At 41.0% G+C, this 25,852-nt stretch overlaps 1 protein-coding gene across 3 annotated transcripts in view; it reads right to left on the bottom strand.

The window, feature by feature from the left end:
- The window catches only part of LOC142107214 (CMP-N-acetylneuraminate-beta-galactosamide-alpha-2,3-sialyltransferase 4-like), a 93,503-nt gene that overhangs the window by 18,690 nt on the left and 48,961 nt on the right, over positions 1-25,852 (bottom strand). For 2 of the 3 annotated variants that reach the window (XM_075190467.1, XM_075190468.1), the window contains one exon: positions 10,835-10,918. In XM_075190467.1, coding sequence (XP_075046568.1) covers positions 10,835-10,903 — 69 coding nt within the window. In that variant the 5' untranslated portion in view covers positions 10,904-10,918. Of the gene's footprint in view, positions 1-5,944; positions 5,964-10,834; positions 10,919-25,852 lie in introns of those variants that run through there. The other variant, XM_075190469.1, reaches the window with a different exon arrangement.

Below are 25,852 nucleotides of genomic sequence, written 5' to 3'. Positions count from 1 at the left end.
TTTAATATGGAGATTATGAAAGATAAAATGATCATCCCTCTGACAAGCCTGCTGTGTACACCGGCACGGTGCCAAGTTCTTTTCTGCCGCACCCACAGATAACAATGAGGCATGAATGAGCGGGTGAGCAACAAACCCATTAAAATATCAGAGATGTCAAAGGGGACAAACTGTATTAGAGGGCTCAGACCAAGGTACGTCATTCATGCCCATACTAACTTCCTGCTCAGTTATAGCTGCTGCTTCTCCAACTGCATTTTCAGGCTTCCCGCCAATGTAAGTGTCATTATAGGCTAATGAGAGATAAAATTCAGCAAATCGCTCACATTAAAGCTGGGTACACACTACACTGTTTTCGTCCAATAATCGGCTCAAACAGCCGACATACGACCGCTCGTTCAAAAGTCGGGTCAGTGTGTGCAGTGACACGATGGTCGAAAGTCTGCCCAAATGGACAATTATCGCCTCATTTGGTTGGTCGTACCGTTTAATATTTTCGGTCTAATCTCGTTTCCGCTGTGTAGTGTGTATAAACTTCCGACCTATCCACAACTGTGAGTATGAAATTACAGTCATTGCTCACGACAACATGGCTGTAAAAAGTCGCTAAAGGGACGTCCGCTCTTCGCTATATCGTCCTAAACAAGGCTAGTGTGTATGCAGTCCATGGACCGAGCGATCGGACCATCGGTCACATGTAAAATCGCTCAATATAAAGAGTTGGTCAAAATTTCTGTAGTGTGTACCCAGCTTAAGGTTAACAGAACGAGGAAGCCTGGACCCAATGCTTAAACATACTAAATGAAACAAAAAGGAAAGTTTCAGATCTTTTTTGCCCATCAATGGAAGAATGCAAAGGGTCTTACGCAGCCAACTTCTTTTCCCACCGTGTCTGGGACCTTCACTACAACTACTAGGAGCCTAGCTCGGTCTTCTGGCAAAAATAAAAAAAATTAAGCTTAAAAACTCTTCATCACAGGCAGGGAGAAACTGTAGCTCTCCAGGTGTTGTGAAACTACAAGTCCCAGCATAGCCTTCCAGCGATTTGGCTTGTTATCGGTTGGCAAAGCACGCTGGAGTTTATAGTTTCAGATCACCCGAGGAGCCGGAGGTTGTCCAGTCCTGATCCATTAGACAATAAAACCAGAGCATGTAAAGCAAACATAACAGAGAAATGTGACCTTAACCAAGCTTGGCAGCAACCAGTGGTAAATCAGTGCATCTTTACAATCCAGATACTCACACCCAGAAGACAAATACAGATGGTCATGCCAGTCTGCCTACTCTCACATTAAGCACCAACTGCTCTGGCAAGAAGACAACTGGGGCTTAATTCTACTTTTTAAAAGGAATCCTTAGAAAATAAAACAAACAACGTTGTTCCTTATATCTGAATGGTGGAGCTTCTTGGCACAAAAGGAAGGACCTCGATGTACAGAACTGGTCTGCAATGAACCCAAACCACCCATTACGGTGTCATGCCAACACTTCAGCCAACTGACGGAAGAACATCCCAGCAATAGCGATATCCACAGGACTTTCCAATGTTACGTTGGCTTGACATGACAAGGGGGTGGACCAGCTCCACTGTGTCTATGATCTAGTCAGACAAACAGGGAGGATACATACTTTATCAAAAGTGTAGTAAAGATCTAAGTGTGTGTTTCTCTACACAACCCTACAAAACCGGACACCCTACACCCTAGATGGAGCCTGGCCAATTCTTTGTTGGAGACTCAAATTCCTAGTTACCGCGCCTGAAGGTGGGCACCTGGAACGCACATCTGCCAACCTTTGACGGTTGTTGCCGACAAGTCTATAAACATTTACCGACACATCGCTTACAGACTAACAAAACGTGTAACATTAATTTCAATCTGGTATATACAGAGAACAACAGTGGACATACGGAGTTTATAGCCCACTGCGGTGGTACATTGGGCTTAGATCAGTAATACAGCTGTCCGAATGACAATACTAATCACAATATTCTTCTGACCACCAAATTTTGACTTCTTTTCTAATAACTCAGAAGATAATGTTCATCGGTCAGTAAAAAGTACCAAGGCTCCCATAATGCCAGGCTTCAGGCAGACTTACCCACATACAGCTTTCTCCTTTCCATCATCCTTGGCTTCATGTCACAGTTCCATCTTTCACTCTCCGACATTCCCTGTTCATTTGTCCACAGAGAACCCCCGTCCCTCTCCCGGATTGCCCATTACACCAAAGAAACCGAACGGTTAGTGGATTATGCTCAGATTTCTCCAGCCTTAACAAAGCTCTAATGTACCCTCCTGGACCCGATTATTAGGCTTCAATCATTTTAGAACCAAGGAGCCGATTTTACAAGCAGTAAATAAATTAGAAGCTATTGGAGGTGGATGGCCCCTTCAATCAATGAAAATCTCTCGTGGACATTACGCCTTTCCTCCTTCCGCAGGTTGGGAACCTTCCATTGTGAGGGTGGGGGTCATTTCTCCAGACATATTGGATAGTTCCACTCCCATTCTTCACACAATGTCACTTGAGTCCTGGTTGTTGGATATTTTAATATCACCATTTAATTTGCTTTCTATTTTTTCACGACTTTTTTTTTTTTCATATTTCACCAACGAGTGTAACTATTTACTACTTTTTAAATATGTAATAAAGATAAAAGTATATGTAATAAATGATATTAGGTTTTAATATCATTTTCATAATACTGTGCACCCGAATAAAATGACTGTTCTTCTTTTTTGTTAATTCCTGCACTTTGGGCTGAAACCACTATGGGTCCGAGTCATTAAGGAGAGCAAGGGGAAAAAAGTGTTCTCCTGTACAAACCATGTTACAATGCAAGGGGTGCACATTAGTATAATATTTTGCATGTAAGGAAATTACTGGCTGCTGCTTCATCTAGCTCACAAATACTCGATAGCTTTATTTTTACACTGAAATGTAAAGTTGATCTAGGACATGTCCTACCCCAACTATAAATCTGTCCCAACATTTTAAACATACCTCTCCCTCCAATGCAACATGGTTTTGCCAATGTGCAAAGTTAATGCTTATTTTTGCTTTACCTTCCTTACCGAATCAGGTCCTATGTGTCTGTTAGTGGTGCAGGGTTTGACCTCTATCCTCCACCCCTCCTTGCTATTCATTCTGCAATTAACCTTTTCAACTTAGTGCCCCACAGTTTCCTCCTGCGTTCATCTGGAACATTACACACAGAGTAGCTGTAAGCAACATTCACCCTGTAAATGCCATTTAGTCCCAGATCTGCAGAAGACGCATTATAAAATATGACATTTCACTACATACGTCACTATACAAAATAATCTTATTTCAAATTACTTTACCCACAGGGGTAACCATAGTGGTACATGGTGCAGATACAGATGTGCTTTCTTTACACGTCGTTTGTAATATTTTTGATTTGAAGATCTTGCCCCACATATGGGGCAGTGGATACTTTTTGATAGAACGGTTACTTTTGAACATGAGCGTAGATTTGAACTTAGATAAGTACCTCCCGTCTTTCAACAACACTCCCATCAGCCTTGAATAATCAGTCAATATTGGAAATTCCCCAATTAGTAGATATATAACATTACTAACGCCAACAAAAGATTTAGATGTCGAAATCAGAACCCTTCCCATATGATACCATCAATGTACAAAGACGTAGCGTGGTCTATACACATTTCTTTTCACATACATGACATATCTATGGAAGTATGACCCGCAATTTCAACAGCAAAACCCTGCGGATACTGGAACATTTACTGCACGTTCCGGTATCACACCTCTAAAACGAGAGCAGCGAGATATAGGTATGAGCCATATAAAGAGTAAAAAAAAACACACAAACCAAAAAAACTCACAATAAAAATAGGTATTACTAAAACACATAAATAAAAAGCATTATTAATGTCTGAAATGAACTCAAAAGAAACCTGTAAAAGTACATTATCAGAATAATTTCTAGAGCAATAACATTACACAATATAATAGAAATCACAGACTTTCACAACTGTGGTCGCTATCCTCATGAGCTTACAATCTATAATGATTGGGGAACAGTGGTGCACAGGCAACTGAGCAATCACAGGTGTTCTAACCTCCGCTTCTATCATTCTCCTAGTTACTAGTGACAATGGTTACCACGGTTACAGCCCTTTTGGCGCCTGTGGGGGAGAGACATCATTATGCAGGTGACAGAAGAGGGGTACGAGGAATGACAGGATGTGGCATATTGTGAAATGTCAGAGATAAGGCACAGAAAGGTATGATTACAGCAGAGTCATTCAATGAGGAAACTAATAAGAGTGATGGCAGGGTTCATAGGGTTCTAAAGAGACAAACAAAACAGGTTTGGGACTCTGGAGTGGAATCTCTGTTCCTAAAATGCGGCTTCTTCTTCTGTAAGATCCACTTATGTCACACGCTAAAAACGCACGCATCAAGAGGCTGGTAGGGCATGCTGGAACTTGTAGTTCCATACCAGCTGCCGTTACGCACAAACTGGCACACATAAAACCTCTCAGAGTACAGGATAGGGTGCAGGTCATGTGACAAAGAATAAGCAAGTTAATAATATAAGATAACAGTCCTTTATAGAGTGCATATCACACAGCACTTACAGACACACACACGTGAATTTTGTCAGAAGCCAATTAAGCTGCCAGTATGTCTTTGGAGTGTGATAGGAAACTCACGCAAACATGGGGAGAACATACAAACTCCACACACATAGGGAACCTGTGTTGTGAGACAGCCATGCTATGCATACGGTTATATATTACACATACACTTATGAATACAAAGATCACTGCAGTTGAGCATGGAGAAGGTTAAACACATCACCTTACACCAACATAGCAAAGAAGAGGAGAATCTGAGCAAAAGCACAAAAAGTATAGCAACGAAGTATAACAATATAACTAAGTATAACAATGAGGTATAACAATATAACCAAGTATAACAATATAACTAAGTATAACAATGAGGTATAACAATATAACCAAGTATAACAATATAACTAAGTATAACAATGAGGTATAACAATATAACCAAGTATAACAATATAACTAAGTATAACAATGAGGTATAACAATATAACCAAGTATAACAATATAACTAAGTATAACAATGAGGTATAACAATATAACCAAGTATAACAATATAACCAAGTATAACAATGAGGTATAACAATATAACCAAGTATAACAATATAACTAAGTATAACAATGAGGTATAACAATATAACTAGGTATAACAATATAACTAAATATAACGAAGTATAACAATATAACAAAGTATAACAATATAACTAGGTATAATAATATAACGAAGTATAACAAAATAACTTAGTATAACAATGAAGTATAGCAATATAACTAAGTATAACAATATAACTAGGTATAATAATAAAACCAAGTATAACAAAATAACTTAGTATAACAATGAAGTATAGCAATATAACTAAGTATAACAAAATAAGTGTAACAATGAAGTATAACAAAATAACATACTAGCAACGTAGTATAACAAAATAAGTCTAACAACAAAGAATAACAATATAATGAAGTATATCAATATAACGAAGTATAACAAACAACGTATAACAAAATAACTAAGTATAACAACTAAGTATAACAATATTACCAAGTTTTACAACTAAGTAAAACAGTATAACAAAGTATAACAACGAAGTATAACAAAATGACGAAGTATAACAACGATGTGTAACAAAATAACTAAGCATAACAACTTAGTAGGTTACCTAAGAAAAAGAACTGCTGGGATAAAGAAACAGTGTATAATAACATAGAAGTTCCAATCATTTATGTGCACACTTCACAGCTCCACTTGAGCAAACAGGTTATATAGGGAGATTGCAGAGTACAGTGCTGTGTAAGAGGACGGCTCCTGAAGCTATGTGAAGTGCTCTCACCATATCAGATAAGCTTCAGTCTAGCACCATCCTCAGATCATTCGGTGAAGCTCCTGTGACTGGTAGAACCAGACCTGCCCTTTATGGAGGAGCAGACAATCCTCTCCAGTGACTCAGACTCAGAGCCCAGAATGGCATCATCCCCACAGGGTGGAAGAGGAAATAATTCCAACACAAGAAACTCAGAACCCCAACGATATAACAATAAGATAAAGTAATCCACATCACGTGCAGAAACTTGTACACAGGAACTCAGCCTCCAGGTATCAGTACGTCTATGGATGAAGAAGGTGGAAAACTTCCATTATAATCATCCTCGATTCCTGAGCGGTGTAACAGCAATGACAGGTGGTTTAGGTGGTATGAGGGGTCCAGTTGTCTGGGCATGAAGTAGGGATTCCCACTAATACTATCACTGCTGCAATATGTCACACATAGTGGAATCCACACATCGCACCAACCACGGTATAGTTTAAACCACTATTAGAAAATTTCTTATCACTAATTATTAGATTTTTTTTTCTGTCTAATGAGTTTGATTTTATATAAAATCGCTGGAAAATCCTGTATTAGTAGCAATGATTATAGGGTTTTTTATAGGGTTTTATAGGGGTTTTTTTCTCAAGAATTTAAATAAATGTTAGATTTGAATCAATAAGACTGTGAATCCATCATAAATGACGTCTTTATCTTCATATAAACGTTTGGTCTAAACAAGTCATAAAAATAGCACCTCCCCAATAATATTACAGATATAAAAGCAATACTAATAACAGGGGAAGAAGGATCTAATAAAAATAGTAGTTACTAGTGCGGCGGAGTCCAACCTTCTCAATAAAAATACTTTCAGAATCTTCACACTGTTAATGAGGCAGCATCAGTCTGCTCTGCAGAAAGGGTTAATGAGCTGGTCCAGACAGCGGGGGACAGTTTTTATGCCATCGGTGACAACATCGTTTAACGGTCAGACAAACAGCAACGCCAGGAGGAGGTGTGCGCCCCATCTTGGATCCTATGTCCGGGATATCACGTAGCCTGAGCACTGGCCGAAAATAGAGCAAAGTGAACCCAATATGAATTCCGCAAGCGACCGGAAGCAAAACACATAGGGGCATATTTATGAAGTGGTGCTAGCAAACTTTCACTCTCTTTCCGTATCTCCAACGCGAGTTGGAGTGTGCTGCATATTTATGAACGGTGCATCGCAGCAGATATTAGGATATCTGCTGCTTTGCATTCTGTTTCGTTTTTGGGAGCAGTCACCATTCAATAGTACGGTGACTTTTTTTGGTAACTTGTTATGCTAATGTACGCCAGCTGAAGCTGGTATACATTATCGGTATTGAGAAATTTCAGTGCTGTCAGCTCTGCTCCGAAGAGCAGAGCTAGACAGCGCATGCGTGGAGGGATCACATGATCCCTCCCTGTCCCTGTCTTTGAACTGCACATGCGCAATTGCAGTATGAAGAGGAATGAAGAAGACAAGGAGGAGATCCGGAGACAGCGCATTACGAAAAGGCGTAGGAAGTATGGGTTTTTTTTAATCACAGAAGCAGCAGTTTATGTTGGGCTCTTCATAAATTTGAGAAATAATTCAATCCTTATCAATGCGATAAGGATTGAAAACTATTTTTCACTTTATGCGAACATTGATAAATGTGCCCCATGGAGAGAATTTTCTACACAACACAGCGCTCGCGACCAGGGGCGGATCTAGGCAACTGCTCTACCCAGGGCGATTTTAGGGGGGGGGGGATTTAGGCCCCGCCCCCTTTCTAATTTCTAAGGCTGCCGGCGGCTGCACAGTATGTGCAGGTCCGCTCGGCAGTGACAGTGTGCTGCCCGGCTGCTCTGATTGTGTTTAAAACACAATCAGAGCAGTCGGGCAGCACACTGTCAATGCCGAACGGACCTGCACGGTGTGCAGCCGTCAGCAGCAAGCCCCTGCTAAGGGGGGGGGGGGGGGGGGGGGGGCGATTCCCCAGATTGCCCCCCCCTGGATCCGCCACTGCTCGCGACACAATCTGGGGCACAATTAACGTTACTACTATTTTTGCTTGCGGCTCACAGAGCTGTGAGGAAGACAAATCATCGCTGAGATTACCACCGTAGTAACGGTTATAGTGCGCAGCCTGCGCTGTTCTTTAGAACACGGGAATTGAACCCCCCTAATGTACTATAAACTAGATGTGGAAAATGTATTAGGAACATTTTAAAAGTGAAAAAAAAAAATGAAGGCAGCCCAGACACCCACACTCCAAAAACATACTGGTAGGTGGCTGCTATTATATTCTCCTTAGGCTGTTTGTGTTAGAGAATTTAGACTGTAAGCTCCAATGGGGCAGGGACTGATGTGAATGAGTTCTCTGTACAGCGCTGCAGAATCAGTGGCGCTATATAAATAAATGGTGATGATGATAAATATATAAAATAAAATGCAATTCAAAATTGTAGAATCTGGACATAAAATGATGTCCTGCACCCTGATTTAATCTGAGAGAACATTTTCTATATCATATTATAAAAAAAAACCCAGATACAGGAACCCTCTTTAATAATGCAGGCAGATCGTTACTAATGGTGGATGCAGCTTCTTAGCCCCCCCCCCCCCCGCTTTGAAAACATATTACATATTCATGTTTGGATATGGGGGCAATTTAGTCCGTTTACCACCTAGTGTGCCCTAATTATTCCCTCCCAGGGAAAAAAAAACAAACAAACTGGTGTGAAGATATCATCATCATCATCATCATCATCATTTATTTATATAGCGCCACTAATTCCGCAGCGCTGTACAGAGAACTCACTCACATCAGTCCCTGCCCCATTGGAGCTTACAGTCTAAATTCCCTAATATAGACACACACACAGACACAGACACAGACAGACAAAGAGGGAGAGACTAGGGTCAATTTTGATAGCAGCCAATTAACCTACCAGTATGTTTTTGGAGTGTGGGAGGAAACCGGAGCACCCGGAGGAAACCCACGCAAACACAGGGAGAACATACAAACTCTACACAGATAAGGCCATGGTCGGGAATCGAACTCATGACCCCAGTGCTGTGAGGCAGAAGTGCTAACCACTAGATCCACTGAGGACCATTCACTTGGAATATAAGTAAGATCAGACCCTGGGCAGGAATTCTATGCATGTTACCCAGAGCTGAAGTATTGTGTCTTAGAAGATAATGATTGTAACACAGGCCAACTGCTCAGTACCACTTATATTACAGAATGTGAAATACAACTGAAAATGAAGAGCTATTCTGTATCACTTCTTTTGTTCTCAATATTTGGTGTCATTCTATGTAAGACTGCACAGTAACACTTCTCTTGTCCTGTTTACTGAATTATTTACCTGTATTTGGTGTCATTCAGTGAAACACTGGAAAGTACCACTTCTCTCATTATGTTTACTGAATTATATATCTGTATTTGGAGTAATTCTGTGTAACACTGCACAGTACCACTTCTCTTGTCCTGTTTACTGAATTATATATCTGTATTTGGTGTCATTCAGAGTAACACTGCACAGTACCACTTCTCTCATTTGGTTTACTGAATTATATATCTGTATTTGGTGTCATTCTGTGTAACACTGCACAGTACCACTTCTCTCATTCTGTTTACTGAATTATATATCTGTATTTGGTGTCATTCTGTGTAACACTGCACAGTACCACTTCTCTCATTCTGTTTACTGAATTATATATCTGTATTTGGTGTCATTCTGTGTAACACTGCACAGTACCAGTTCTCTCATTCTGTTTACTGAATTATATATCTGTATTTGGTGTAATTATGTGTAACACTGCACAGTACCACTTCTCTTGTCCTGTTTACTGAATTATATATCTGTATTTGGTGTCATTCAGAGTAACACTGCACAGTACCACTTCTCTCATTTGGTTTACTGAATTATATATCTGTATTTGGTGTCATTCAGAGTAACACTGCACAGTACCACTTCTCTCATTCTGGTTACTGAATTATATATCTGTATTTGGTGTAATTCTGTGTAACACTGCACAGTACCACTTCTCTTGTCCTGTTTACTGAATTATATATCTGTATTTGGTGTAATTCTGTGTAACACTGCACAGTACCACTTCTCTCATTCTGTTTACTGAATTATATATCTGTATTTGGTGTAATTATGTGTAACACTGCACAGTACCACTTCTCTCATTCTGTTTACTGAATTATATATCTGTATTTGGTGTAATTCTGTGTAACACTGCACAGTACCACTTCTCTCGTCCTGTTTACTGAATTATATATCTGTATTTGGTGTAATTCTGTGTAACACTGCACAGTACCACTTCTCTCGTCCCGTTTACAGAGCACAATTTGTTCTGTGCACAATTCTCGGTAATATTATTATTATACAAAGAACAGGTTTATTGGAGCTATACAAAATGCTTGCATTGTCCGCTAGACGTAACTTATTGTGGTGTCTACTGTAGATCACAGAATATTTTCATAGTAACCTGATGGAAGAGAGTTGTAGTTTTTTTTTGTTTTGTTTTTTTATAGAAATCCAACATATCATTTTTCTGAAACTGTATTTCACCGGTCAGGATTCCTCTGTCATATAAAAAATATGCAATAACCAGTTTTCTCTGTTACTCAGAAATACCATGTTTATTTACCTTGCAAATGAGGAATGAGAGATATTTGATTTTGCTAAACGCCTGACTGATTGCACAAAGGAAGGATCCTGCTTCTTCTGACTGTGACAGATTCTCTACCGTGCAACAGGATCCAAGAACTTTGTATCAGTCGATAACATTACGATGCCCTGTTCTGTTCATGAGAATATCTGCAGAAAGGTGTCTGATAGATATCTTGTTATATTATTATATTGTACAAGTGTTTATAGTCTTACCCGCCTGAGCCCAGATCTGATGAACAGGAAGAATGATAGACTTGCAGGATGCGACAGAAATGCTCTCATGAACGTGTTCTTGTTCTGTGGACGAAGAGAGAGAACGTTTTATTGTTACATGATCAAAAGAATGAACAGATTCTATATTTAACAGATAATAATAATAATAATAATAAATATTATGATATGTGAATATTTCCATGTTAGAAAATACAATTAATTAATAACTATTCTGCACAAGCACATCAACGGCCTGATTCTCTGAGTAAGTTTTCTGGACTAAACCATGTTACAACGCAAGGGGCGCAAATTAGTTGATTATTTTGCACATAAGATAAATACTGGTTGTTTTTCATGTAGCACACACATAGTTGATAGCAACATAAGTTGATCTAGGACATGTCCTACCCCAACTATAAATCTGTCCCCACATTTTAAATTTACCTCCCCCTCCAATGTTTTGCCAAGGTGCAAAGTTACTATTTTTTTTTTTGCTTTACCTTCCTTAATGAATCAGGCCCATAGCATATAAAGTTCAACAGAACGCAGAGGGAAAAAAAATACTCGATTATTGTAACCTGGTAATAATATAACCATTAATAAAAATTATGTTTTCCTTCATCCCCCCCCCCCCCATGAAATACATTAATCAGGATTTTATTAAAGTCTACTGTACATAAAATACATTATTACAGTTGCTCCACATGTTCTAGCTGTATACACAGCCGTCATCACTAGTAATCAGCACTTACACCTGACCTGTAGCTGGACCACAAGAGATACGGCAGAATAACACGTACGTTAGAGGCGGCCAGAGCTTGAATCAACGCTGCTGCGTGCGCTCCAGCTTGGAACTCCCTTACTGTACACTGACTACGTACATACGCCCTTACTGTACACTGACTACGTACATACGCCCTTACTGTACACTGACTACGTACATACGCCCTTACTGTACACTGACTACGTACATACGCCTTTACTGTACACTGACTACGTACATACGCCCTTACTGTACACTGACTACGTGCATACGCCCTTACTGTACACTGACTACGTACATACGCCCTCCTTACTGTACACTGACTACCTACATACGCCCTTACTGTACACTGACTACGTACATACGCCCCCTTACTGTACACTGACTACCTACATACGCCCCCTTACTGTACGCTGACTACCTACATACGCCCCCTTACTGTACACTGACTACCTACATACGCCCCCTTACTGTACACTGACTACGTGCATACGCCCCCCTTACTGTTCACTGACTACGTACATACGCCCCCTTACTGTACACTGACTACCTACATACGCCCCCTTACTGTACACTGACTACCTACATACGCCCTTACTGTACACTGACTACGTAAATACGCCCCCTTACTGTACACTGACTACGTACATACGCCCTTACTGTACACTGACTACGTGCATACGCCCTTACTGTACACTGACTACGTACATACGCCCTTACTGTACACTGACTACGTACATACGCCCTTACTGTACACTGACTACCTACATACGCCCTTACTGTACACTGACTACCTACATACGCCCCCTTACTGTACACTGACTACGTACATACGCCCTTACTGTACACTGACTACGTACATACGCCCCCTTACTGTACACTGACTACGTACATACGCCCTTACTGTACACTGACTACGTACATACGCCCTTACTGTACACTGACTACGTACATACGCCCCCTTACTGTACACTGACTACGTACATACGCCCTTACTGTACACTGACTACGTGCATACGCCCTTACTGTACACTGACTACGTACATACGCCCCCTTACTGTACACTGACTACGTACATACGTCCTTACTGTACACTGACTACGTACATACGCCCCCTTACTGTACACTGACTACGTACATACGCCCTTACTGTACACTGACTACGTACATACGCCCTTACTGTACACTGACTACGTACATACGCCCTTACTGTACACTGACTACATACATACGCCCTTACTGTACACTGACTACGTACATACGCCCTTACTGTACACTGACTACGTACATACGCCCTTACTGTACACTGACTACGTGCATACGCCCTTACTGTACACTGACTACGTACATACGCCCTTACTGTACACTGACTACGTACATACGCCCTTACTGTACACTGACTACGTACATACGCCCCCTTACTGTACACTGACTACATACATACGCCCCCTTACTGTACACTGACTACGTACATACGCCCTTACTGTACACTGACTACGTACATACGCCCTTACTGTACACTGACTACGTACACACGCCTTTACTGTACACTGACTACGTACATACGCCCTTACTGTACACTGACTACGTACATACGCCCTTACTGTACACTGACTACGTACATACGCCCATTCCGTCACACACTCGTGTTCACTGGTGTACAGTACGTTCCTGGGCATGAGCAGTGCAGTTTGACGCAATATATGGCACGTATCGGCATTTACATTACATAATGGATCCTGCCTCCATAAAACATCCTACGTTATGCTCATAAAATGCGGCACTCCTGTCCTCTAATCAGTATGATACCAATAAAATGTAACGTTTAGTTTCCTCTGTGTGTATTGATTGGGATCCCTGTGCGTAGAGCTCACTGCTTCTTTACAATACCTACAGCTGATATAAGACTACACGCCCTTATCGGATCCGCAGGTGCAGCCTGAAATCAATATACATCACGTCAGACCCTTTTCACACCTTTAATGTCACCTTACAACCACCACAATTCCAGTGCACAACAACTAGACGCGTTTTAGGAAAAAGAAGTGAAAATAAAATAAAACAAATAATAAAATACCCTGGTTGCATTGTGATTAACCCCAAATATAGATGTTCCTGGAGGGGTGTAACACCTTGAACCCTGTTGCTAGTGGCAGGGGGGGGGGGGGGTGAACTTGGCCCCACGGAATATTGCATTATATTAGCTGCATTAAAGGTGGAAAAAGGTGCGACATGATTTATTTTGATTCCATTATTTACATCACAAACACCTGCAGTTTCAATAAGGGTGTGCAGACTTATTAAATCCACTGTAAATATACCTTTCTCTCAGCTTCCTCTGTATGTGACCTCGTGACAGACAGGGAAAAATATATAAAATATGCAAAATGTAATTTTAGATAAATAGAGGTTAAAACACACTTTGATTGACCCATTTAATTTCTGATGGCTATAACACACACAGACCTGTATTTTGTAATCATTACACATATTTTGTGTATCTCTGCTATCATCACCATTTATTTATATAGCGCCACTAATACCGCTGCGCTGTACAGAGGACTCACTCACACCAGTCCCTGCCCCAATGGAGCTTACAGTCTAAATTCCAACTGAACTGGATCCAAAGCTAAACTTCACATGTGTTTGTTACAGTTCATCTTTAATATATAAAACTTAGTGGATAAGAAGAGAAAGTGAGAATTGCTTCCAGTATACAGAATATGAAGAACTGTACTGTGCAGTTGGGATATATTTTGAAACAGGGACATTTCTGGATATCTCAAAGCAATGCAGGGACTGGGGCGAGGACTAACCATATGCCATGTCTATAATAGGGGAATAACCCAGAATGTCTTTAGGAGCAGCCTGGCAGTAGCTAAGCGTGACATAGCGGTAGGGGGGCAGGGTGCTAGCACAAAAATTCATTCCCCACATTAAAATAATAATAATAATCAGAAAAAGTTTGAGTTTCTAAAAGTTCTTCCATATGACTCAAGTCATTCCCTGACCACAGTAAAGACTTGCACATTTAACATGGTAACTTGATAATAATATTTATTCTGCTCGGGCTGGAGTTGGAAAACACAGTTAATTGGGCATATTTAGAACTTATCTGTCAAATGGCAAGTGTGTTTCTGAGTTTTCAATGGGTGATTTTTGAGTGAACTTACCCTTTAATACTACGTTCTACACACCAGCGGTACAGTATTTCCGGTATTTCAGATTGAGTAATTTTGCATAGAACGATGCAGAAATAGAGAACAAGATAGGGATCATTAATCTCTGTGCTAAACACAGACGTTACACACAATGGCTTTAGAGAGAGAAGATGAAGGACCTGGAAGCCTCTTTGCTTTGCTGCGAATCAATTGAATGTGTAAATACTGAAAGACGGGCTGAGGGATAGACACAGAGCCCTGTATAGTTTCCTACCGCATATTCCCAGACCTGACGTGTCCTCAGGTAACTCTGGTTACATAGCAACATTGATAGGTCTCCTGGTCCCTGGTTAATCCTTGTTTATTGTAGCCCCGGAACAAGCCTTTCACATAGTTTAATGTTCCAACAGCTAGGGTGTAATATCAACCGTTTAAAACAGGATACAAGCTGCATGTGCTGGTGATAAGTCTGTAGGTAATACTATATGTGCATCTTAACTACCTGCCACGAAGTCTGGATTTCATAGGTGGCAGTTTTCTAATGGCCGTTCTGGGCAGACGATGGACAATACTGATACTCATTACAGACACTCACTCAAATCTCTCACTCTCCGGTCTCACCTCCGCTGCGTCAGCCCGTCTTTTTAAAGGGAAAACTACAGAGGACAGACGTTGCAATTGTAAGAAATTGGATTTTGCCGCAGTTAAAATATGTAAACGTTCCCAGAGAGTATAAGAATATTAATGTCAGTTTTTACTACTACGCATACGGGTATAAGAGCACTGGCCTAGGATATCCCAAATGAGACAGGTATCCGTTATAATTATTAATAGCGTAGACTGGTGAGTAACTGCGGTAAATGTTATGCTCACATTTTGGCTAAAAAGTGTACATGTCACCTACATTATGTGGGGTTCATCTATGTACAGTACAGCCCGTCTGTTTACTAGGAACTTGTGTATTACTCTTATCCATTCTCTCATCATCTCCCGTCTTGACTACTGCAACCTCCTACTGTCTGGGACTCCTGACACCCATATATTCACACTTCAATCCATCCTAAATGCTGCTGCAAGACTGATCTTCCTCTCTCACGCTCCAAATCTGCTGCACCATTCTGCAAATCCCTACACTGGCTCCATGTGTCCTCCAGAATCAAATACAAATTACTCACCCTGACCTACAAAGCCCTCAACAACAACACCCCTTCATACATCTCAAATCTCATATCACAATACTGTTCCCCCCACCCTCTTATATCTACCTCTGACCTGCGCCTTGTCTCGTCTCTGGTAACCACCTCTCACTCCCGCCTATAAGACTTCTCCTGTGCGGCTCCCCACTTATGGAATTCCCTACCACGCTCAATCAGACTGTCCCACAGTCTTCAAATCTTTAGAAGCTCTCTGAAAACCCATCTCTTTATTAGAGGTGACCTCATCCTTTTTAAACATTACTCACACTAATGCACCCTCACAACTGTCCAAATCTCCCCTCTGAGCCACATTCGCTCCTCTCATTACAGTTGTGCCCTCTCCCACTTAGAATGTAAGATCTCTAATGAGCAGGGTTCTCCATACCCTTTGTTTTAATGTCTGCATTTATTTTGCCTACCTCGTATATCCCTGTTTTAGGTTTGTCCCCGTTTTCCTCATGGTACGGTGCTGCGGAGCACTGCTGTGCCATACAAATCTAACATAATAATAATGTGACAGGCTCCTAGTGAATGGATAGGCTCACAAAATGTGTGTACCCATTGGTCCACATCATTAGACTCAGAGGCTTCAGTAACAGCCCAGGATGTAGATAACGTTGATGTGGAGCTCTACGCTCCATCTCTGATATAATCCCCGGAGATCTAGTGGTGCAGGAAGTGGGGCAGAGTCCGGCCATCCCCACGATGCTTTCACCTCATTGTAAAAGGTGCAAACTCGAAAGTTTGGGTTTGTGCCTTTTACTATGAGGAGAAAGGATACGTATTATTGTAGCTGCGCCTCTATACCCGCCTGTCCGCATTCTGTCCGTGACGTGAGGCGGTAAACAGAGTCTGCCCACAACATAAGCTTAACACCTGTGTATTGTACATATAGAATAGTGTTAAATACATAAACTGTATAAGTCTGTCCTACTGCCTGACTGGTGTCATACGTGAGCACCTTCATTACCATCTGTTACAAGCTATTCAATAAATCCAACACCCTGACTAAGTTTAAAGCGTGTGTGGCTTAATGTCCATAGTCAACACTGCCGACACCTTTTACAGACACCACAAAGGTTCTGTGAATAGATAACAGCTATGGTTAAATGTTTATGTCCCACAGCTATAAACCTCCGTCAAACAGCCCATAGATTATAAAACTGCAGCAACTCCCCGATGAGAAAATAGTTAGATCTTTAAGATATGAGGTTTCTGTGCCACGTTCTCTCCTTAACAGCGCCCTTTACAGGAAACCCCTAATGTTACTTCACCCATAAAATCGCTTTACACATCTGTACATCTAACCATCTCTGTGTAACACACGTCATCTCGCTTATTTGCAAATAACAATCTAATCATTTTGGTCTAACCTTACCCAACAGGCATCTTGGTATAAAAAAAAAAAAAAAAAAAAAAAAAAAAAAGTTTATATTTTTTATCATGATTTAAACGGAAAATTGCCAAAAAGTTACCCGGCCCCTTTAATTAACCCCTGTATAGCGCCAAGATCATATTCTGACACACACAAGACATGGAATGAGTGCTAGCTTTATACCGTCAGGGCACCATGTTGTCAAGGGTTAAGAGTTGTAATGGATATCCCCAATGATATATAACACAACAACATGTGTCGAGGGGATAACACCCAGAGGAACCTCTTAACACATAATGTCTGTGATTGTTTATGGTTCGCCGCTAGCTTAAAGGGATCGCAAGTCTGGTTTGCGCAGGACCGCTCTATGGTGCTCAGACGCACAGCAGTTGTAATCAAAGTTCATCGTGAAATGGTCATAGGTCTGTTTTGCTTTATTTTGTATATTTCTGTGTATTCGTCATCCAAGCAGAAACTTATAGATGCATAAAACTGCCACCTATATAACAGGTACAAATAAAATCATAACAAGCACCAAAGTAGCATGATATTCACAAGAAAGAAGATCTTAAATAATTATTCCTTCAATGACCAGTGTATCCTCTCCACTCGCACTGAAATATTACCCCCTCGTCCTCTGAGTGGGGCTCTTCCCGCAGCCCAAATCTGCGAAGGGCCAATCACCACCGACCTGCACTTTAAGGTTTAAATCACTCATGGGACAGATTAACTTTGGGGCACCCTCATTTGGGAGGGGCGAGTCCACTCTTACAAAAGAGGGTGTCTCCCGCTACCAGAGGTGTGGGGTCGGTACCCGAACCTTCGACTCAGTCTCCTCTATTTCACCACTGACCGATTCTGACTTCTTCATAAATGGAAAATATATATTAATTTGTAATGACAAATTTACTGTAGCAGGATGGTAACACAAGGTATTTTCATCACACACCGTAAGTCATCAGCCTACGTGGATGAATTGAACATAAAATAGATTTTATTAACATTTCAGAACAAGAAAACTGGGCTAAATTCCAACAAAAGTAAACATATAACACACTGTGCATTTAATACATTAAAGAGAGTTTTTAACAGAAACAAAGGATATACCTTAAATGTATAAGATGTAAGACTAACGGAACAGGATCCTCTGCTTACAAATGATTAATATTTATATTACCAAATGATTCCATATCCATATATTGAACTACTATTCTACCGTGTAAGGTACATCTAATAGTAAATGGTATAATTACAGGAAAATAGGATCTATCTTTAAATCAACATTATATAAATAGGTCTATTAGACAACAAAATCTATTTACTTGAGCAAAACACCTGTGAGATGAAGATACAAACTCCACACATAAGGCCATGGTCGGGAATTGAACTCATGACCCCAGTGCTGTGAGGCAGAAGTGCTAACCACTAAGCCACCGTGCCGCCCATATGCTCCCTGTGACCCAAATATTGGTCAAAATTAAACTGCGTTGAGCGTGAAGACATGGCGGCAGGACGAACTTCTTCCTCATCCTGACACCCCTGTAACCCATTCATCCAAACTGCATCTTCTCCATGTCAGCTGTAGATCGCCCACCAGAATACGCTGATTTGGGTCTACCCAAATAGCTGCGGCTACAGTTTGCCCTCCTCTTGGTTTAAACCAACAGCCCAACCTTGCCCCGCTGTGCTTGTTTAGTTTTTCGTTCCATTTTTTCTTGCCTTTCCCCTCCCACCGTTTTGCATTTTTTTGTTGTCGCTGGAGTCGGTACATATTTCAAATCCACAAAAAAAATTGCCTCCGACACCACAGCCGATGATCAGCTGACAGTAACATTAAAGTATATTAAAGATCTCATCCCCCCAAATAAACAGGGGCACCCTCATTTTTAAACCATATAACAATATACATATACTTTAAAACATATATTTTGTTATACCTAGACAAGGGCAATCCCTTGAATCAATTAAAATCAATTAAAAGGTATCCCTTTTGACCTCATATGTTGTCAACCCCGAACCCCCCCCCCTCCCTATTTGCGAAATCTGTGGGGAGCAGCCAAATTTGAAATATCTAATATCATTACCAGGCAAAGAAACAGAAACAGATTTAGGGAACTAGAACTGGCAGCTGTAATGTTGTACTCCTGGTAAAACTGTTTAAAAAAAAACAACAATTAATATTTCTGTTGAGTCACCTTCCAGAAAACTACCTCAGCACCCTCTGGGTTATTATAAGATGTAATAGAGTCTCATGCTCATCAGGACGGTCTCGGTTAATCAGAGAGGTATAACAATCTCTGCTTTTCAACGATTTGCTCAGCTTTAGTAGATAAATGTCATCCTCCATAACCCACACAGGATAATTCCAGTCTCTAACACGTCATCCTTCTATTCTCACTCCTGACTTCATGAACATCAGTTATTCTGTCTATGCAAAAAAATAAAAATTCTGTAGAAGATTTAATGCCATTTAGATGGAAATAATACATCCTACAGAACAGGAACAGGTACAGATCAGACTTTCTTGTGTACAAACCTTTGGTTCTGAAACATAGTGGCCAAACAGTGACATGTTCTCCGCTTAAGAATAATCTCAGGAGCCTGTAGGTAACCAGGGGATAAATTCTAATACAGAAGGTTCAATTCACAGCATTCCTCTGTCTCCCTGTACAGATTGTGCACACCGCAGCTGTCACACCAGACAGCGATCTCGTCTCCTCCCTGTCAACTTGGTAATAAAATCTTTCTGGGTATTAAGGTTCATCCATCTACACAGGTGCCCTCCTAAGAGCGGGTCCTCACTGGGCTAAGACCAGACTCACACTCTCAGGAAGTTCATCCCCTGTCGTCTACAATAAAGGTGGAACTAAAACTGCTGCAGAACATCTTCAGAATAATTCTGGGTACAAGTCATGAAGATTTCGCCCTATGCAGAGGGGGCGTACAGTTAGGTGCACTCCGGCTGATTGTACTAAATATACAAACATCTGACATTCAATAGAACCATCACGTAAATTTTTAAATCGTTCTATTAATAGTCTATTTACACGGGCAACATACAATATATGGTTATATAGAAAAGTATTGCGCAAATTGCATACTAAGGCGAATATAAAAACATATGTTTCTTTTTCCTATATCAAGATAATAAAATGAAAGACGAGATTGTATGAAGCTGCTGGGACGACAATTTTCCAGGTTTGTGCCCTGTGGCATGTGTGTCCAGTTCCAAGTGGTATGATAATAATAATAGTATTTATTCTGCTAGAAAAGTGCCCAACTGACTAGTGCTCATACCAACCAACATGACAGGTTTTCTGGATCACCCTGATTTTGTGACGAGATCTAGCTGTGCTCCTAGGAGGAGATCCATAAAAATGCCACGATAATTAGACCAGTAACTGTGATCCAGTAAATGGTTAAACATAAACCACTTGGTGATCTTCCCCTCTATGTACAACACACAGATATCATGCACTGATAGTACAATTACCTCCCAGCTCATATCCTGCACGGAGACAGATCACATATTACATCTGTGATTACATATTACATTTTACATAGGTATTTAGAAAACATGGAGAGGATCATCTATACGTCTGCCCAGGATCTAAGCGACAAGGTCAGTCTGGACACATTAAATGCATAGGGTGTATGTTTGTGTAGCAGAAACTGCAAAAATCCATGTGAACTAATTGCAATGAAGTGGTTTGCACTGGGTGGTGGAAATGTGGCTTGTTATGTCCAGCACTGAATACGTTACAGTAAATCTCTGCTCATATCATGAGAAGCAATTTTTTATGCATTTTTTATATGCATCTAGATGTATTTACAATGCATGCAATCTACGTTTTCTAAACAAGTGTCTTTGACAAAAGAGGAATTTGTTGTTGTATTTTAGCCAGACACATGTGGAAATATGTTATGTAAATACTTCTAAACAGCATCTTGTGTTCACAGAGATGAACGTTTTCCCCTGCGAGAACGTGGCCTGAAACGTGACAATAAGCATTCAAGGAAACGTACTGCAGCGTTAGGCACGGTAAACGCTTCCAAAATGAAAATATGTGTGGTCTCATTTGGTAATAGGATTATTCTTGTCGTTGATTTGCATTCATATTTATTTTCACATCCACTTACATGCAGAAACGCATGTACAGCACGTAGCCTTGCAGACTGCCAATGCCAAAATTAGAACCTGTGTATCCACCACGCCCCCATGCCCTTCTATCCACTACCCTCCTCCCTCCTCCATAACATTTATTTGGAAAAATAGGTGGTTTCTAAAGTCCAAGCACTTAAGAATATCAAAATAAGTAGGGGAAGTGTTAAATGAATTAACAGGAATCTATTTAAACGCTGCCCCATGAACTGTATTGTCTCCTTGTCAGTGCTTCTAGGATTTCGTGGAGACCTCCCAAAATTCCAGGAGGGTAAGCTACCCTCCCCAAAAGTAAAGAGGGCAGGGCCCAGATTACGCTATTTGAGCCATCGTGGCACTACACGAATGTGCAAATACACAATTATGACTGCGCAGTGCGCCTACTTTAACCCAAGGGAAGAGCATGGATTTGCCTCCTATGCCTAATTTTGCATTGAAGTCAAAAAACAATATTGTATCTTGTGAAACAGGAGTGTTTAAAAGAGTTATTGAGGGTAAAGACGGGGCATTTAGGTAGGCGGGGTCCAGGGTGGCAGGTCTACAAAAGGATTTGGGTAATCAGAGAAACCCAATCTCCAATAATTGCAGGAGAGCGAATTTCTGTCAGACTTTGAGAAATAAAATCAAAACACAGAAATAAATATGTAAAACTGCCACATGTAATAAAAACAGTGTGGAAGTCATCAAGCTCTGGGAGAAAGTGCAGAACGACCAGTGTCACATTCATTCTAAGAGTTAGGAGACAGGATATGGCAGTAGTGCCCTAGTGAGAGTGCCACAAGTAGATACAACCATAAAATCTGCATGTAGTCTTTTCAGACTCAGGGGCTTCAAAGTATGAGCTCCATTTAGGATGCTCTGCACCTTTAAATAATAACATATACAAGAAAGCAATCAAAATTAAAGCTCACTGTTCCCTTTATGTATAATGAATATATTGATTCGCCTCTTTCCTCTCCCTGGATTCCACAAAGACCATCGTCCATGCTCTTGTCACCTCCCGCCTTGAATACTGCAATCTCCACCTCTCTGGTCCGTTTGTCACACATCTGTCCCCCCTTTGCTTTAAAATTGGTATTTAAATACAGCATGCTAAGATTTGTCTGAATAGCTTATGAAATTTAAAATGGTAATATAGTTATCAAATTGTATTAGTAAATTATCAGTACATTGTTTACACTTGTACCACAGTCAGCAGTAATAACAATACACAGTTTATAATCCTATCATAGGCAGTAATAGTAATACAGATCATAGCCATTGACATGGGCTTAACAGTGCTAGGCAGCCTAATGGGGGCGTGGCCACACCCCTGGCGCAATGTGGACACGCCCATATTGTGATGTGGCCACACCCCTTGTCTTACTACCAGGAAGAGACATATTGGGAGGTACGGGATCTTGTAGTGGCTTTTGGGAGTTTAACATGAGAATTTGGCATTTGCATGTTGTGACCACAAGCAAGGTGGGACAGTTGCTATAATCTCTTTTTTTTTGTAATTTAAGCTGAAACAGGACTTGTCTGACATATGGCCAATGCGCCATGCTCATTAGACAAAGGTAAATCTAAATAAATTCCATTTATGGAACAAAATATAGTACAGCCGCATTTACACTGCAAGAGGCTAATTCAGAATTGGACGCACGTGTGCTCACAACGTAAAAAAAAAAAGTGTACGTCCCATGTTGCGTCCAGCTCGTTAACAGTAGCATGTGCACCGGGCGTGACAAGTATATAAACTTACACACCACGCTAGCATAGCGTTTTAGCTTGGCAGTAGAAGTCAGTGTTGGCTAACCTGTGACACTCCAGGTGTTGTGAAACTACAAGTCCCAGCATGCTTTGCCAATATATTGCAGCTTATTGTTGGAAGGGTATACTGGGACTTGTAGTTTCACAACACCTGGAGTGTCACAGGTTAGCCAACACTGGTATAAGTAATAAATGGGTAAAGTCGCATTAGTATAATCAGTATAATAGTGCAGTGAAGTATCATGTGAACAAGAGAGAACATTTTGTTGACAATGTTATCAATAAATGTGAATGTGGCATGCTCCATATAAAATGTAATCAAGTACAAACACAAAATACAAATACAAAGTTTAATTAAATTAGATACAAACATCTGTTGCTTTTCCCCTTTGAAAATCAAATGGAAAAAATCTTTCCTTCAGTACATAATGCAATTGAGCAATGCAATTAAATTACCGCAACGCTAATAAATTAAGTACTATAAGCTGGAGGGGTCAATAAACACTCAGAAGGTTCCACTCGTTATTGCGTATTGTTGCCCCAGATCTGCGGATCCGTGCATGTCACAATTACGTGGATACGTCATTACTGTACTTGGCTTACATTTGTCTGCCCCTTCCCTTCCTCAGTCTGCCCCTTCCCTTCCCCAGTCTGCCCCTTCCCTTCCCCAGTCTGCCCCTAACCCATCTCCTGAAATTAAAAAGATTTGTTTTTTTGTGATAGTAGTAGGTAACTGATCACCTGTGCCCGGTGCGTTAGGCTACTCATCATAGAACCTGATTTTTACTTCCTCAGGTAATGCTGCCCTTAGGAGCTGGGTAATGTCACTACAGTTTGGAAATTAAGACAGGATTATGGTTTTAATTGTTCTTTATTAACAAGAGAACACAACTGTGAAGCAGGAAGAGATGTTGCTGGCACTCCTTACGATTGTCCAATTCCCTCTTACATTTATTTTCCTCTCCCTGTAAGACGACTGTAGATATCTTTCAGTAGCTTCAGGGTGCTAATCATCATAACACGGTTTCCATTGAGAAGCAGAGATTTTGAAACTTTTTTATTCAATGACTCCAAACAGAATTTTAATCCACCCAAAACAAAGGTAACTTCCACGGAAAATTGTAACGTTGATTCCTCTTTTGTTAATTTGTTCCAGTCTTCAAAATCCTTGCAGGTCCCTAGGCACGCACAGTGCACACATGTGAGAGGTTGGCGTACCGGATGGCGGACATTAACTATTAATTGTCCTCATCTTATAATTTCTCAATTTGCATTGTCTACCACAAAAAGGACAGGCATTGCTACTGCTAGTATTAAAGGCATAAAACAGATAGGTCCAGCTGAACTGAATGGAGGGCAGTAAGGGAGGGTGGTCCACAGTGCAGAAAGTCACAAAGAGTTCCAGAAGGGTGAGCAAGGAGAAATGACCCCTGTATTTGGCAGAAAGACACCATTGGTGACTTTGGTCAGGTATTTTCAGGGGAGTGGGGTCGACAAAGGAGTTGTCAGAGAGGAAGCTGGTAAGGGGTGAATAGACAAGCGGCTCAAGTATTCTGGAGGCGAAGAAGAGAGATCAGGCTGTTGTTGGAAAGAGAGGCAGCGTCAAGAAAGGGTTTTTTGTTGCTGATGAGACAGGAGTGTGTTTGAAGGAAAGGGAAATGCAGGTGGAGCAGGATAGGTTGTACAGGTTGGTAAGGTGGAGGCAGACATTGGGACAGGGGATCAGAGAAGGGGGTGGAAGGGACAGGTCAAGGGGGGAGATGATGATAGAAGAACTTGGAATCCGTCCCGATGGGAAGGAAAGACCACATGAAGGGGCTGCTAGAGGGGGAAGGGGATTGTGAGGTGGAAGAGGCAGGAGGGGCCTGACAGGAGATTTTAAGTTTGATGCAATTAATTTTGGAGATGAAGTCAAGAACTGTAAGCGGCATTTGAACACTTTAGGCATGTCAGGGCTTGTTGGGATCTGTAGTACACCAACAAACAAAATATTTATTGAAACTTTATTATTACCCCTCAGCAACCACTCCAGGTACTTTCAGCACAGGGCTCCTTTCTTTTGTCTGAGGGGGTTGACATTATGACAGGGGGGGCCCGTGTTGTGGGTTTCCATGTCAAAGTGTCCCCAGCCCGCCAAAGCCTAGAGCTGGAATTGGCTCTTTCGGAGGAACCCAATGCTGTTTGTCTCCCTAATTTTGCCGCTACCAGCCTAGGCTATGACTGCTGATGCAGACAACACTATGGGGGGATATTTGCACCAGGCACCCACAACAGACATGCGTACCGACAGGCGTACCTGCATTTCCCTGAAGCTCCTCATCGGCCCGCAGTTGCATGATCTAGCCCTTACCGTACTAGGCCTGTATTTGCACGCCCATTCTGTCCCTCACTCCACCTCATCAATCGTAAGGAGGCGCCGGTGTGAGATGCTAGCAAACATACATATACGTGTGTGTTCTGCTTGTGTGCATGCACAGTGCAAATCTGTACCATTTACGCTACAGTAGATCCAAGTCTGCATCAGAAAATCTAGTTCCCGCGTTCGTGTTACATGATATTGGCATGAAACTGATTTTAACATTGCAATAGCAGGTTCTCTGCCAACGATG

The sequence above is a fragment of the Mixophyes fleayi genome, chromosome 11 (genome assembly GCF_038048845.1).
Source record: "Mixophyes fleayi isolate aMixFle1 chromosome 11, aMixFle1.hap1, whole genome shotgun sequence".
Taxonomy (NCBI): Eukaryota; Metazoa; Chordata; class Amphibia; order Anura; family Limnodynastidae; genus Mixophyes; species Mixophyes fleayi.
This window is presented reverse-complemented; position numbering and strand designations above follow the sequence as displayed.